General features: G+C 44.7%; 1 protein-coding gene across 2 annotated transcripts in view; it reads right to left on the bottom strand.

Moving 5' to 3' along the window:
* The window catches only part of TRIM29 (tripartite motif containing 29), a 45,294-nt gene extending 36,698 nt beyond the window's left edge, over positions 1 to 8,596 (bottom strand). For both annotated transcript variants that reach the window (XM_087703786.1, XM_087703787.1), the window contains exon 1: positions 7,639 to 8,596. In XM_087703786.1, coding sequence (XP_087559912.1) covers positions 7,639 to 8,481 — 843 coding nt within the window. In that variant the 5' untranslated portion in view covers positions 8,482 to 8,596. The remainder of the gene's footprint in view (positions 1 to 7,638) is intronic.
* Positions 8,597 to 16,635: the final 8,039 nt, after the last annotated feature.

Here is a 16,635-nt window from a genome sequence, read left to right as displayed (position 1 = left end):
TTAGGGTTAGGGTTAGGGTTAGGGTTAGGGTTAGGGTTAGGGTTAGGGTTAGGGTTATTACGTTATTTTCACGTTATTTGTTGGCGTGCTTTTGTCGGCACGCATTTGTCGGCGCCCTTCTGTGGACGCGATTTTGACCTCGCGGTTTTCTCACCGCAGTTTTGTCGGTGCGCTTTTGTCGAGCGTGCATTTGTCAGTGAACCCAGAAATGATGGCTTAAACCACTTCCAAACACCACGTCCCTTCTTGTATCGTCCATCACCTTCCCCACGTACACCTGTTAGAGACACTGCTGTTTTCTACCTTGTGCATTTATTCAGATTCCCATCTTAGATAGAGCCAAGGTGGCGCAGTGGTTAAATGCAGCACTGCAGGCTACTTCAGCTGACTGCAGTTCTGCAGTTCGGCTGTTCAAATCTCACTGGCTCAGGGTTGACTCAGCCTTCCATCCTTCCGAGGTGGGTAAAATGAGGACCCGTATTGTTGTTTGGGGCAATATGCTGACTCTGTAAACTGCTTAGAGAGGGCTTATAGAGGCAAGGAAGGAGGGAGGAAGAGGGAGGGAAGGAAGGAGAGAGGGAGGAAGAGAGAGGGGGACAGAGAGCGAGAGAGGGAGAGCGAGAGAAAGAGGGGAGTGGGGAGACAGAGAGAGGGAGAAGGAGAGAGAGGGAGGGGGAGGGAGAGAGGGAGAACAAGAGAAAAAGGAGGAGAGGGAGGGGAGAGACAGAGGAGGAGAAGGAGGGAGTGAGGGGAGGGGAGGGAGAAACAGGGGTAGAGAGAAGAGAGAGGGAGATAGAGGCAAGGAAGGAGAGAGGGAGGAAGAGAGAGAGGGAGAGGGAGGGAGAGAGATTTCTATTCGCTCCACTAGACAGTCTACCAACATTCAACAAGGGCATTGGACTACAACAACCATAATTCTGTTCCAAGTTCCCCAGTGGCCAAATCCTCCTTGCTTAAGGAGCCCTCGGTTGAGCCAGTTGCTTTGGAAGAAGAAGTTGGGGGAAGAGAAGAGAAAGGGATACTCTTTCATTTCTATTTCATTCATTCAGCTCCTTTGGGGTGTTTGAATCATTTTCTCCAATTACCTAAAAATGCAACTTCCGCAGCTGCCTTTGCTGGGTCATCGTCCCCAGCGCCTGGCCAAGCGAGGGCCTCTCTTTTTGTTGTTGGGGAACCAGAAATTCGAGATCTCTCTTTCTCTCTCCCTTCTGTGCAATTACTTAATTCTTTTTTAATTGCTACCCTGACGGCCTCCCGCCTACACATTCCCACATCGCCCTGGTCCTCTTTCCAAAACCTTTTGTGGCCTTCCAGCTCTTTGTCCTCCCTTCTGCAGCCCAGAAATTGGAGAGCCTTTGCAACGTTACTCAACCTGGCCCACTTTAAGATGGGTGGACTTCAAGTCACCGAATTCCCCACCCACCTCAAAGTAGCCCAGGTTGAGAAATTTGGGGGGTGGGGGTGGGGTGGAGAGTCAACAGGCTAATTTAGGACACAGGATCCCATGTGAGTTGGCCACCAAGACCAGAGTTTTAGTCTTCTGAGATGTTGGACTCTGAAGTCCATCTTCAGGGGAATTCTCTCTCACCAGAATGTCTGTTTTGAGTGATGGAGATTCTCAGTCATCCAGGTCATGGTTTCAAAAGTCACCTGGACTTTCTCTGTTTTTCCTGGAAGATGTTTTGCTTCTCATCCAAGAAGCTTCTTCAGTTCATATTCTATGTACAGAAGAGCCAAAAAAAAAAAAAACCCCACAGATTCTGGAGAGAGAGAGACACATTCCCTGAGGTTGGGCTCCAGCACAAATCTGAAAGTTTGAAAGACTAAACTTCTGGTCTTGGTGGCCGACCCAGATTGGAAGCTGCAACATTAATTTGGGATACATGTATTTGCCTTCATTCATGATTATGATGCTGCATGGATTTCCTTTTCCGTAAGCATTATCTTGACATTTAGCAATAGCAGTTAGACTTATATACCGCTTCATAAGGCTTTCAGCCCTATCTAAGCGGTTTACAGAGTCAGCATTTTGCCCCCAACAACAATCCGGGTCCTCATTTTACCCACCTCGGAAGGATGGAAGGCTGAGTCAACCTTGAGCCGGTGAGATTTGAACAGCCGAACTGCAGAACTGCAGTCAGCTGAAGTAGCCTGCAGTGCTGCATTTAACCACTGCGCCACTTCGGCTCTATATTTGTCCCCATCCTTCCCCAAAAGCAAATCTAAAAAAAAATGACATCCACAGTGTTTATATTGTGTATAAAAATCACAAAGAAGTTAGCTATGACCATGCTATTGAAGCCTCCAGTCTTGTTATAGACTCTGACAAATAAAAATGGATCGGGGCATCACATCATGCCATTGCTGAGATCATTTTAACTTTGTCGATCCGTCTGCAGAAACCCCTGCGTAGAAGTTCCTCCTCTTTTCTCAAAATAACTCTGGGAATGTTGCTCAGGTGAGCGAAAACTACACATCTAGGGTCCTCCATGAAATTTCCAAGTAATTTTCATCACCAAAACATTGGGGTCTGCTTCATGCAACACAACAACCCCATGATGGACCATGATGGAAACTAAGTTCAAATCTCTACAAAGAATCAAGAAGCAACAGATGGAAATTAATCAAGGGGAGATCCAACCTAGAACTAAGAAGAAACTTCTTAATGGTGAGAACAAGCAACCAGTGGAATGACTTGGATCTGGTGCTCCATCACTGGAGGCATTGAAGAAGAGACTGGACATCCACTTGTCTCAAAACATAGAGTCTCCTGTTTGAGCAAGAGGTTGGACTAGAAGACCTCCAAGGTCCCTTCCAAATCTGCTATTCGATTTGTTTCAGTTCAATGTTGTTTATTATGATGAATGGTTCAAGGATGTTTAGGTTGTTTAGCCTAATGAAAAGAAGGACTAGGGGAGACATGATGGCAGTCTTCCAATATTTGAGGGGCTGCCACAAAGAAGAGGGGGATCAAACTATTCTCCAAAGCATCTGAAGGCAAGACAAGAAACAACGGATGGAAACTAATCAAGGAGAGGAGCAACCTAGGACTAAGGAGGAATTTCCTGACAGTTAGGACACATCAACCAGTGGAACAACTTGCCTCCAGAAGTTGTGGAAACTTTTAAAAAGAGATCGGGCAACTTACTTGTCTGAAATGGTGTAGGGTCTCCTGCTTGAGCAGGGGGTTGGACTAGGAGACCTCCAAGGTCCCTTCCCACTCTGTTATTCTGTTAAATCATTGACATGGTGTTCTGACTAAGTTAGAAAGTTGAATAGTTCTTAAAAATAGCTCCAACAAAAACCTGTTGGTAACTTAAAACACCCCAAAGTCCTTGTCCCCCAATTCCCCAACATAGAGGAAATCCTGGTCCCGCTAGAAACGGAGTCCGTCCATCTCAGAACTAGGCAACCAGCTGGGTTGGGCAACGCTTGATTCAAGCTGAATGTTCAGGGTGGTGTGTGAACCCAGCATCTTGGATTAATTCAGCAAATTGAGGTTCAATTAACCATGAGTAATAGGCTGGGCGAAGCTAGATGTGAGTGAGATATTTACATTGTAGGTCTAGCCAGCGTGATCAACACCTTCCCCTCCCTGGTGTGTGCCCCACAGCCACATAAGATTGTCCACCACAGGTAGAGAGCCCTGGCTTGTTTAGAAGTGCATGACTAAACCACGTAGGTGTACCTACTAGCAGTACATGTAGGGGCAGGAGGGGAAATCTGAAACTTCTCCGTCAAATGAAATTTGGCCAGATTTGTACTACAATTTCTTTGCTATATAAAGAAATGGGTGTGTTCTTAAGGATTTGTCATATTTTAGCAGTTTTTAAAGGAGGAGGAGGAGGGAGAAGAAGAAGAAGAAGAAGAAGAAGAAGAAGAAGAGGAGAGGAGGAGGAGGAGGAGGAGGAGGAGGAGGAGGAGGAGGAGGAGGAGGAGGAGGAGGAGGAGGAGGAGGAGGAGAAAAGAGAGAAAAAGAGGAGGGGAAGAGTTTTTAAAACTTCCATTAGCTGCCTTCCATTGAGGACCTGGACGCTGCACGAGTCAAAAAGAGGGCTGTGAAAATATCTACAGACCCCTCACATCCTGGACACAAATTGTTTCAACTCCTACCCTCAAAACGATGCTATAGGGCATGGCACACCAGAACAATTAGACACAAAAACAGTTTTTTCTCAACGCCATCACTCTGCTAAACAAATAATAATTTATTATCATTAATAATAATAATAATAATAATAATAATAATAATAATAATAATAATAAACAAAAATAATAATTCATATTCATTCCATATTCTATTCATAATTCATATTCCATTCCATATTCTATTCTATTCATAATTCATATTCTATTCTATTCTATTCCATTCCACTCCACTCCACTCCATTCCATTCTATTCTATTCAGTGTTCCTTTAAATGAGTGGAGCTGAAAGCTTTTTAAAACTCAAAGGAGGTTAGTCACTCCACAAGGATGGGAAAAAAGGCAAAAAGAAACCAACAAATGTTTCAAATGTAAGTTGGGTTGGTATAGTAACATGACACTTTTTTAAATGCTTCCTCTGCCATCCACGAGACTCCAAAATCCGTGTAATCCTGCCAGATTCAAGCAAATTGGAGTAATTTGCCTCTCCTAATCCTTAAAGCATCCATCACTGACGACAAGACGGAAAAGGAAAAAGTCTGGTGGAATTGCAAACACTTATGGGTTTTTCACAAGTGGGTCAATGGGTTCACGGGTCGTACTACAAACCAGCTTCTTTAACTGTGGCTTACTAAATAAATTGCCAGCGAACCGAATCTGAGGCCAAGTCAACCGAAGCCTAGAGAAATGGGTTCTTTAAAGCCAGGGTCTCCAAATTTGGCAACTTTTAAGACTTGTGGACTTCAATTCTGGGAGCTGAAGTCCACAGGTCTTTCAGTTGCCAAGGTTGGAGATTTATTTATTTAGTTTGTTGAGCATGTACGAGATAACAGGTATAAGTATAAACATGGGCATGAACAGAGGAAATGAGTACAAATAAACAAGGACAGTGGGACAGAGACAATAGCTACACTGGTGCACTTATGCACAGCCCCTTACAGACCTCTTAGGAATGGGGTGAGGTCAACAGTAGACAGTTTGAGGCTGAAGCTATGGGGATTTGAGGATGTAACAACAGAGTCAGGTAGAGCATTCCAGGCGTTGACCCCTCTGTTGCTGAAGTCGTATTTCCTGCAATTGAGTTTGGAACAGTTTACCTTGAGTTTCTATCTATTGTTTGCCCGAGTATTTTTGAAGTTGAAGTAGTCATTGACAGATAGGATGTGGTAGCAGACAATTGTGTGTACTACACACTTAGGTCAGCCCTTAATCGGCATAGTTCTAGGTTATCCAATTTAAAGCAGGTGCTTGCTTTAAAAGATATGAAGCCCCCTTAAAGCTGCCCAACGTATAGCAATAGCAATCGCAATAGCAATAGACTTATATACCGCTTCATAGGGCTTTCAGCCCTCTCTAAGCGGTTTACAGAGAGTCAGCATATCGCCCCCAACAATCTGGGTCCTCATTTTACCCACCTCGGAAGGATGGAAGGCTGAGTCAACCCTGAGCCGGTGAGATTTGAACCGCTGAACTGCTGATCTAGCAGTAGCCTGCAGTGCTGCATTTAACCACTGCGCCACCTTGGCTCTGGTATACCCCATACCTAAAATGCATCTGCGTGGGCTGGTTCTCAACTGGGCCGTTGTTAAGAATCAAACGGGACGAGAGAAAAGAGGGGAGAGAAAGAATGAGACGCTCAGATCATCTGCCAATTCGGAAAATGTTAACGTGAGAAGAAAGTGAAAAAAAAAGAAAGAAAGAAAGAAAGAAAGAAAGAAAGAAAGAAAGAAAGAAAGAAAGAAAGAAAGAAAGAAAGACGTAATTTGAATACTTGTGGCTTTACGGCGCATGCTGAGATCTACTCTGTGATTGTTTTAAAGTGGTTCAAGCATGTTGCCTCTCGTCGTGAACGAAGCACTGAAACCGAAAATTATTTCCTCCTCTCAAGCACCTCTCACTCAAGCAGCTTGCGGTGATGCTCGCGGAAATGTCCCTCGTGTGGATTTCAAGATGGGATGAAGCGAAAAACAACCCATGCTTCCCCCCCCCCCCGCCGTCCATATCTGCGTTATCAACCGATAGATTTCCAGAACAATCCAGCAAGAATCAAGTCCCAGCATGCCTCCTTGGGCGGAGGCCTTGCAAGCAGGTTTGGGGGAAGGGGGTTACGGATATGGGGATAAATAAAAGCAAGTTATGGGGTCTTTCATGATTTGAGCCATAATCATAATCATAATCGTTACTTTAAAAAAAAATGGAATTATTTTTCCAGTGGTGCGTATTTTGGCCGAGAGGTCAAAGTAATAATTAGTCCACAGTAGATTATCTCTGCAGGGATTAAGGGGGAATGAGATTTTTTTTCCCCCAACCATCTTTTCACAAATGAATATTATATGCATGGCTCCTCTGTCCTATGCAAGTTGAATGTTTCACATTTGAAACCCAGAGGTTGCAAGAGGATTCTTCGGGATGATGAGGGGAAGGGAAGGAGAAAAAGGGAAGGGAAAGGAAAGGAAAAGAAAGGGAAGGGAAAGGGAAAGGGAAAGGGAGGGGAGGGGAGGGGAGGGGAGGAGAGATGACAGAAAGGGAAGGGAGGGAAAGGGAAGGGAATGGGAAGGGAAGGGGAGGGGAGTGGAGGGGAAGGGAAGGAAGGGAAGGGAAGAGAAGGGAAGGGAAGGGAATGGAGGGGAATGGAAGGGGGAGGGGAAGGGAAGGGAAAAAGGGAAAGGAAAGGAAAAGAAAGGGAAGGGAAGGGAAAGGGAAGGGAGGGGAGGGGAAGGGAAGGAAGGGAAGGGACGAAGGGGAAGAGAAGGGAATGGAGGGGAAGAGGAAGAGGAAGGGGAAGAGGAAGGGGAAGGGAAGGGATGGCATGGCATGGCATGGAATATTGGAAAAAAACCTACTTTCTATTTATTCAGTCCTTGCTAAAACTCTACATATCTCTTCAAGCCGAGTTATTGTCTCCCACCAACTTCTTTGTAAACCCACCCGAAACATTGCTGGTACCTTTCCAAAGAGGTTCCGGTTTTAAGCAACTCTACGCTGTCTAAAATCCACCCCATTTCCCTCCACCTCAACCCAAGGGTCATAACTTCAGCTCAGGATCTTTGCGGCAAGAACCGCGTATTAACTGGCTTAAATAAAAGCGAGCCCTGGCCGCCTTTCTTCCTGAAAACCAGGTTTGGCTCGCACGGGCATGTCCTCTGCATGGCGACGGCAGCCTCAAGGCACCCTTTGAGAAGGAGGACAAGCCGAAGCCACCGTTCACCCAGGGTAAAATTACCTGGAATGAAATGCTTCTAGATGCAAGCCATGTCACCAGGCCCAGGTAGAAATCAGCGCACCTTGAGCAATTCAGGGATGGATATGGCCAGGTCAATTAGCTCTTTGTAGAGCCCAGAGACAGGAAAGCTAACTGGCTAACTACCACTTAGCATTCAACCTAGGTTATTTGGTCCCGGGTGGGTAAAAATGCTTCCTTGGAAGAACTGGGGTGAGGAAAGAAAGCGAAAGTCGGGTTAAAACCGTAGGCCAAAAGGAAAAATTACAATACCTCCTTTCCCGATTTCTCAATCTCCACCGTCACGGTGGTGTGATTCTTGTGTTCTTGGAACATGCAAAGGTAACAGATGCAGACTTGGTCAGTCTGGCAGAAAAGCTCCATGGTCTTGCCATGAATGGGACATTTCCTGGCTTCAAAGTCTTTGATGGGATCCAGGAGCTGATGGTCTCGGAAAGCTGCCCCTTCGAAGTGGGGCTTCAGGTGAAGCTCGCAGAAGCTGGCTTGGCACACCAGGCAGGACTTCACCGCCTTCTGCTTGTTGTCGATGCAAGAGTCGCAAAGGACCTCTTCCAGAACCACCCGGGGTCTTCCAGTAGGTACCCTACCGACCCGGTTGAAGTTGGTCCTCTTGGTCTCTCCGGTTTCCCCCAAGGTGATGATGGGTTTTCTTAGATCTGCAATCTGCCCACTGGAGAACATTGACTTCTTCCCTTCTCCTTCGCCGCCGAAAGCTTTCTTGGTCTCCACGTTGAACAGGGGCTTCCTCAAATCTCCCCGCTCGGGAAAAGTGACCTGGGACCTCCGAGCTTCCCCCACGGCGGGAAAACCTGACTTCTTGGCATCCGCGAGGTCCATGTTGAAGTAGGTTGACCTCTTCTCATCAGACGACTCCACAAATTGGATGATGGGTCTCTTCCAGTCATTTCCAGCATACATAGCATTCTTGAGTTGGGTTGTCTCCTGGTTTGGTGCCACATTGTTTTTGTTGGCTTCTTTCTCAGCTTTGTTTGGACTGCTGGATTTCTTCCCTTCTTCCATCTCTTTCTTGGGCGAAGTGGGGGTCTTGGCTTCCTCCTGCTTGCCTGTGGTCCCGTTTGTTCTTGGCGTTTCCATCTCGTGGGTCTTTATCCCCCTGCGTTGGGTTTCTGGCTCCCTCTCCACAGCTCTGTGAAGGATAGAAGAATCAAACGGCAGCCTAACTTGCGCCTTTAATACAGAAACAGTCAAGTTCTCAGGCCTTGATCCCAGCGAGGAATGAAAAAGGAAGGCAGGGAAAGCATTACCTAAATGCCACACCTGGAAAATGGGGAGGAGAAGGAAACACCTAGATTATACAGGTAGTGCCAGAGAGAAGACAGGCAAAGAGATATTACAAAAGGCATCAAGGAATCCTGCTTAATTATAGAAGGTGCTCCACACCCAAAAATATACCTGTCTAACCAGGTGAGGGAGTGAAAAGCTATTTATGTGTCATACTACTTTCTTCTTTCTTTCTTCTTCTTCTTTCTTCTTTCTTCTTTTTCTTCTTCTTTTTCTTTTTCTTCTCCTCCTCCTCTTTTTCTCTCTTCTTCCCTCCTCTTCTTCTTCTCCTCTCTCCTTCTTCCTCCTCCTCTCCTCCTCCCCCTCCTCTCCCTCCTTCCCCTCCTCCTTCTTTCTTCTCTTTCAAAAATTATTTTCATTATGAGGCTGCCAGCAGGCCTTCTACCTGCTTCGAAAAATAACTACTTCTTGACAGCAGGAATGCATAAGTAGAATTAGCCAGAGAGGTGAAAATATCCACCAGGCAAGTTTTATTAAGCGGGACGCATGAACGTAAGCAATTTAGTTTGCAATTAAAATTCATGAAGAAAATAAGAAACCAGTTGCTAAACATCAAGAAGGAGAGAATGGCACCCTCAGCGCCAGATGCCATCAGGGTTCTCCGTGATAACCAAAAACTTAGTAGAAGTTGATCATCTCAGGCTCTGATATTCTCCTTCAGGTATTGTCTTTTCAGACCTTCAAAATTAACCCTCATCTATTTTATTTCCGCAATATAATTGCAAGCTCTCACGCTGTTTCTATTTAAATCAACGAGGAAGGGCCGGAGACAGAGGAGCAGGGTTGAAAATATAGCTTCATGTTCACCACAAAGACCTGGTACGACTCATCTTGTGGGACAGCAGAGACACTGAAGAGCATCCTTCTCACCTCCTCTATCTCCACTGCCCTGACCTCATGAGTGACATAGACACATTCATCTTTTCCTGAAAATAATACCTAGGATTAGCTGGGGTGACCTTCCCTGCTTCTTCATCAAGATATCCTTCAGCCAAATTAGACAGGCTTCAAGGAATCAGCTTTCACTGCGTTACTTTCTTTGATCCTGGCTTGGCCAGAATCAGGCCCTCCAAGGGGAAATGTAGAAGAGAAAGCACCTGTTATCCTGAGATGGAAAAGCTTGAAAAAATGTACTCACAGAGGGAAGAGACCAAAGTCTTTTCACATCATCTTTCTCGCTGCTGAAAAATCAAACTCTCGCAACAATCCGCCAACACCCAAAGTAACACATCAGCCCTACGTGGATTTAGGCAGTGCTTTAAATAAAGCCAATAGCAATAGCAGACTTATATACCACTTTACAATGCTTTACAGCCTTCTCTAGATGGTTCACACAGTTAGCATATTGCCCTCAACAATTTTGGGTCCTTATTTTACCAACCTCAGAAGGATGGAAGGCTGAGTCAACCCTGAGCTGGTGAGAATCGAACTTCTGGCATTTGGAAGAATTAGACTGCAATACTAGCCACTGTGCCAACACAGAAGAAAGGGAGTGGGGGAGGAAGGAAGGAAGGAAGGAAGGAAGGAAGGAAGGAAGGAAGGAAGGAAGGAAGGAAGGAAGGAAGGAAGGAAGGAAGGAAGAAATAGCAATAGCTCTTAGGCTTATATACCGCTTCACAGTGCTTTACATCCCTCTCTAAATGGTTTACAGAATCAGCATATTGTCCCCAACAATCGGGGGTCCTCATTTTACCGACCTCAGAAGGACAGAAGGCTGAGTCAACTTTAAATCTGGTGAGATTCGAACTGCCAAATTGCAGGCAGCCGGCAATCAGCAGAAAATAGCCTGCAGTACCGCACTCTAACCACTGTGCCACCGTGCTAGCATCCTATCAAATAGCAACAGCAACAGCAGTTAGACTTATATACCGCTTCATAGGGCTTTCAGCCCTCTCTAAGCGGTTTTACAGAGCCAGCATATTGCCCCCAACAACAATCCGGGTCCTCATTTTACCCACCTCGGAAGGATGGAAGGCTGAGTCAACCTTGAGCCGGTGAGATTTGAACCGCTGAACTGCTGAACTAGCAGACAGCTGAAGTGGCCTGCAGTACTGCACTCTACCCACTGCGCCACCTCGGCTCTTCCTAAATGATCGCGTCATCCCACTCCATGGGTGTGGGGGAAGTGGGGAGAATTGTCTATAGGTCATACTTAATCTTCCGGCTCAGTCAAGTATGCAAAACACCTAAGATTTAGAGGGCCCGTCCAGGGAGACACTTCTGCTCCTTCTCTCAACAATTAGCCAAAGAAGCACTGCAGAGGAATGTCACTCGTTGTGCTTGACTTTCCCGTACACGTTGCCAAGATCAGGCATTTGTCAACCGCCACCCCGTGGCTCACGTCTCCGCCAGCGCTGTGATCCTTCTTCCCTTTGCCTTCCACTCCAGACATGTCTAGACGCTGTGGGGTGGAGTGAAGTGCTAGGAATGAGAGTGACAAAGTGCCCGGGTCAACGCCTCCTGGTTGTGGCGCTACGGAAGCTTCCTCTCTTTGTAAAAATATATATATATACAATACTGTCATTATCATAATCGCTGGGCAAATGTTCCATTTATCATCGTAGGCAATAAAAGCCTAGTCACGCCAGGCTGCGGGCCAGAAGAAAGCATGTGGGAATCCGATGCGTAGTCAGCCAGGAGGGTGTTTCGCGGCCCTTCTTTCAGTGAAAGAAACCTGTGTGACTTTTGTGTTGGGCTGCCTTCAAGGCGAGGTGTTGCCTATCAAGGTTGTGTAACCTTCAGTCAAGGTTGCCTCCAGATTTTGCCGAAAACTAAAGTCAGCGCTGCAATTTTTTTTAAGGCATCTGTAGATTACTTGAGGAATGTCAAAGGATGCCAGACAGGTTCCAGAGTAGCCCAGTTGCTTAAGGAACAGGTTGGGGGATTCTATCTTTTAGAGGGGTCTTTTTCCTGGGGCAGAAAAAGGGGGTTTTCAAATTCCCAAATATAAATATACAGTGTTTCTAAGGGTCTTTGTTTCGAGGACTAGGTCACTACATCCTGGGTTGTTCAAAATCAGATAAATTCAGTCTAATCCAACACATTGTTTGTGGGGTTCAGTTGGAAAGTTCAGAAATGAAATTCTTCAAAGTTCTTCTCCTTTGCTCTGTTTCACAATAAAAAAAAACTTCCAGAAAGTTTTGATCATCAGAATATACAGTACAACAGTTGTGAGGAACTTTCTAGGCCATCTAGTCTAACCTGCCACCCAAGCAGGAGACACTACACCATTTCCGACAGATGACAGTCCATCCTCTTCTTGAAAGCCTCCAGTGATGAAGCTCCCACAACTTTCCAAGGCAACTTGGTTGATTGTTCCAACTGTCAGAAAATTCCTCCTTATTTCCAGGTTGAATCTCTCCTTGTTCAGTTTCCATCCATTATTCCTTGTCTGGCCTTCAGGTGCATTGGAGAATAGTTTGACCTCCCCTACTCTCTGTGGCAGCCTTTGAGATATTGGAAGACTGCTATCCTGTCTCCCCTGGTTCTTCACTTCCCTAGACCAGCCAGGCCCAGTTCCTGCAACCGTTCTTCATATGTTTTAGCCTCCAGTCCCATAAAATCATCCTGGTTGCTCTTCTCTGCACTCTTTCTAGAGTCTCAACATATTTTTTATCGTGTGGTGATCAAAACCGGATGCATTACTCTAGGTCTTACTAAGGCGTTATAGAGTTGTATTCGTTCTCCCCACTTTTGCTAAGATAGACCTTGGAGGTCTTCTAGTCCAACCTTCTGCTTAGGCAGAAAACCTTACGCCACTTCAGACAAATGGCAGCCTAGTCTCTTCTTTTTTTAATAATATTTTTTTTATTACATAGACAACACATACACACAACAATGAAAAAAAAAACACAAAAAACCCCATCATCACATACAGCATGTTGTTTGGTTACAGGTGTTCTAACATTTATCATTCTTATACATTTATTATTTCATTTAATAGGTTATAATATACAGTTTGGGTTGCTTTGTTTACCATCCCTTCCTCCAGTTGTAACACCACCTTATTTTCCCTTTCTTTTCTCCCTCCCTCCCTTCTCTACTTTCTTCCTTCCTGCTCTCCTTTCCCTCCCTTCTTCCTGCACCTTTCTCCTACTCCTGCTCTTCCTCTTCCCCTTCCTACCCTCTCTCCTCCTCTTTCTCTCCCTTCCATCCTCCTTTCCTTTCCCTTTCCTTTCTCCCTCCCTCCCTTCTCTACTTTCCTCCTTCCTCCTCTCCTTCCCCTCCCTTCTTCCTGTACCTTTCTCCTACTCCTGCTCTTCCTCTTCCCCTTCCTACCCTCTCTCCTCCTCTTTCTCTCCTTTCCGTCCTCCTCTCCTTATCTCTTTCTTTTCACCCTCTCTCCCTTCTCTACTTTCTCTTCTTGAAAAGCTTCCCGGGATGAAGCTCTCACCACTTCCGAAGGCAACTTATTTTCCATTGGTTGATTGTTCTCACGGTCAGAAAATTTCTCCTTTGTTCTGGGTTGAATCTCTCCTTGATCAGTTTCCATCTGTTGTTCCTTGTCTGGCCTTTGGGTGTTTTGGAGAATAGGTGGACCCCCTCCTCTCCATGGCAGCCCCTCAAATATTGGAAGACTGTTATCCTGTCTCCCCTAGTCTTTCTCTTCACTAGGCTAGCAATGCCCAGTTCCTGCAACTGGTCATCTTATGTTTTAGCCTCCACTCCCCTAAATCATCCTGGTTGCTCCTCTCTACAATTTTTCTTCTTTTTATAGTGTGGTGACCAAAACTGCATGCAGTACTCTAGGTGTAATCCAGAGGTGGGTTGTTGGCTGTTCGGCCCAGATCGACCGAACCTATAGTAGCGGCAGAAGGAGGTGCCGCCCACCCGCCCGGATGCATGAGAGCACACAAGTGAACTGGTAGTAAAAAATTTGGAAACTAGGGGAATGTTGGAGGGAAGATGGAAAGTTGGAGGGGGGTGAAAGAAAGGGTGTATGGAGGGTCGAAGGGGTACATTGGGTCTTTATTTTGGGGGGGGTTTGTTGACAAGAGGAATGGCTGTGTTTATTGTTTAATGTTATATGGGCCCGGTTATGCACAGTATATATGTGACTGTACGAAATGAAAATGGAAAATAAAAACACATTTACAGAAGAAAAAAAAATTGGAAACTCACCACTGGTGTGGTCTTACTAAGACTTTATATCTGCACTATGTGTAGAACCGTCCAAACTGTTGCTATTGTTATCCATTACTCTTCCTGTTATTTCTGGGTCTTGTTGCTGTGCTTTACAATACTGTAGTGCAGAGTGCAGAGAAGAGCAACAAAGATGATTAGGGGACTGGAGGCTAAAACATATGAAGAACGGTTGCAGGAACTGGGTATGTCTAGTTTAATGAAAAGAAGGACCAGGGGAGACATGATAGCAATCTTCCAATATCTCAGGGGCTGTCACAAAGAAGAGGGAGTCAAACTATTCTCCAAAGCACCAGAAGGCAGAACAAGAAGCAATGGGTGGAAATTAATCAAGGAGAGAAGCAACTTAGAACTGAAGAGAAATTTCCTGACAGTTAGAACAATTAATCAGTGGAACAGAAGTTTGCCTCCAGAAGTTGTGAATGCTCTAACACTGGAAGTCTTTAAGAAGATGTTGGATAGCCTTTTGTCTGGAACAGTATAGGGTTTCCTGCCTAGACAGGGGGTTGGACTAGAAGACCTCCAAGGTCCCTTCCAACTCTGCTCTTGTATTATCGTACTTTAACATTGTTTTAATTTTGCATAAGTTTTTTTCTCTCTCTCTCTTGGGGATCCCTTGGGCTTCTACCCTTGAAAAACTGAAGATATTTTGCTTATTACAAACGCACATCAATCTTTGCCGGAATTCCCCACAAGAACCACCCAGGCTTTAGGCTTGGTGAAAACCGTTCCCACAAACACGTTAGGCCTGTTTTCACTTTTCCTTTACTTGGTTTGTGGCCCAGGATGAGGATTCAGCTTTTGCTGCGCTCAACTGGCTGTCGAACGAGGGCTTTTCTGAATTTTAATTTATCTTTTAGTACAAAATATATCTTTTTTTAAAAAACCAGGTAAAAACAATGCGAAGTTTAAAGTGGAAAAGATATAAGTATGAAATAAAAGAGGAAAAGGAAGAAAAAAAGTATAAAGAAGAAACTTTAGACCTTCTTGACAGCAGTTAGAATTGCATTTATCTTTATCCAGATTATGAATATTTAAGTTGTGGCTCCTTTCTTTGCATATTCAGAAAGAAAGAAAGAAAGAAAGAAAGAAAGAAAGAAAGAAAGAAAGAAAGAAAGAAAGAAAGAAAGAAAGAAAGAAAGAAAGAAAGAAAGGCAGGCAGAAAGAAAGAAAGAAAGAAAGAAAGAAAGAAAGAAAGAAAGAAAGAAAGAAAGAAAGAAAGAAAGACAGACAGAAAGACAGAAAGACAGAAAGAAAGAAAACATCAGGCAAGGGAGGGTGGAGGGAGGGGGAGGGAGGGAGGGAAGGAAGGAAGGAAGGAAGGAAGGAAGGAAGGAAGGAAGGAAGGAAGGAAGGAAGGAAGGAAGGATAACAGAATAACAAATAACAGAATTGGCAGGGACCTTGGAGGTCTTCTTGTTCAACCTTTTGCTCAAGCACGAAATCTTTTGCTATTCCAGACAAATGGTCCGATCTCTTCTTAAAAGCCTCCAGCGATGGAGAAGGGAGGGAGGGAGGGAAGGGGAAGGAAGAGAAGGGGAGGGGAGGGGAGGAGAAGGGAGCAAGGAAGGGGAGGGAGGGAGCAAGAGAAGGAGAACGAGAGAGGGAGGGAGGTATCTCCAAGTTCATATTTAAGACTTGCTTCAAGGAAAATTATATTTTAAAAAGCTGCTGTTGTCATTTGCATGTTTCAGCTAATTTATGGGGGGGGGGACTGCTTGTCTTCAGTTGCATGGAGAATCTCCATAGGTTAAGGGAAGTAATAAATGAAAACAGATATGAATATTTCTTTTTTTAATTGCTCTCTTACATCTTTCACGGATGATCGATGCAGAATGCTGCTAACCAGAGTATTAATGCAGCCGGATTGACACCCCTCCCATCCATCGCCAGCGCTCAGCCCCAATGCTAAAAGGGGGGGAGTCTGAATGTACCCCAAGGAAAAGCTGCCCATTTCTGTTTGATTTGAAAAGAGAAGCGGAAAGGAGGGGGGGCTTAACTCAGACTCAAAGCGCTAAAAATAAGTGGGGCGGCACACAGCCTTACTCGGGTTCAAGTGCTGATGGCGGGTCAGGGGGCCATTTAGAAGATAAGTGTTGTTGGAAGAAATGTCCTTCTGGGTTCAGTTCCAAGTGGGGGGAAAAGACACTGGATTCATGGAAGTTGCTTGGAAAGAAGGTTTTTTTTTTAATTGACAATTTTTGAAAAAAAAAACTTTTACAAATGTTTACCTCCCCACCTACCCTCCCCCCCAAACCCCAAACCCCAACCTCCCCCGCTCCCCGACTTCCCAGAACCAATACAGGGTATAAATCTTTAACAAAGATATTCTAAAATAAACTTACAAAAAAGTTAGTATCATCTTTCATTTGAGCTTTAAGTCCTCTTTGCTAGGCTAACTCTAAACAGATTATATCATTCCTTGTTTCTTCAGTCATAAACTATCTGGAATTTCTTAGTCCCGTATTTATTTTGAGTATAGTCAATCCACCTTCTCCACTCCAGTTTATATCTCTCGTTTGAATGGTCCTTGAGATATGCTGATATTTTAGCCATCTCTGCTAAGTTTGTTACTTTTAATGTCCATTCTTGAATAGTAGGCAAATCTTCCTTCTTCCAGTATTGCGCCACCAACAGTCTTGCTGCGGTTATTAAATGCAAAATCAAGTTAGTCTCTATAACAAGTACGATCAGTAATTATACCTAACAAAAAAATAACTGAGGGGTAAACTTTATCCTTTTTTTAAGAACATTTTGCATAATCCACCATATTTTTATCCATAATGCTTTTACCTTTTTACAAGT

The sequence above is a fragment of the Thamnophis sirtalis genome, unplaced genomic scaffold (genome assembly GCF_051295495.1).
Source record: "Thamnophis sirtalis isolate CommonGarterSnake01/CBP01778 unplaced genomic scaffold, rThaSir2_p1.2 scaffold_2, whole genome shotgun sequence".
NCBI classification, from domain to species: domain Eukaryota; kingdom Metazoa; phylum Chordata; class Lepidosauria; order Squamata; family Natricidae; genus Thamnophis; species Thamnophis sirtalis.
Note: the sequence above shows the minus strand (reverse complement) of the source record. Positions and strands in the feature narration are given on the sequence as shown.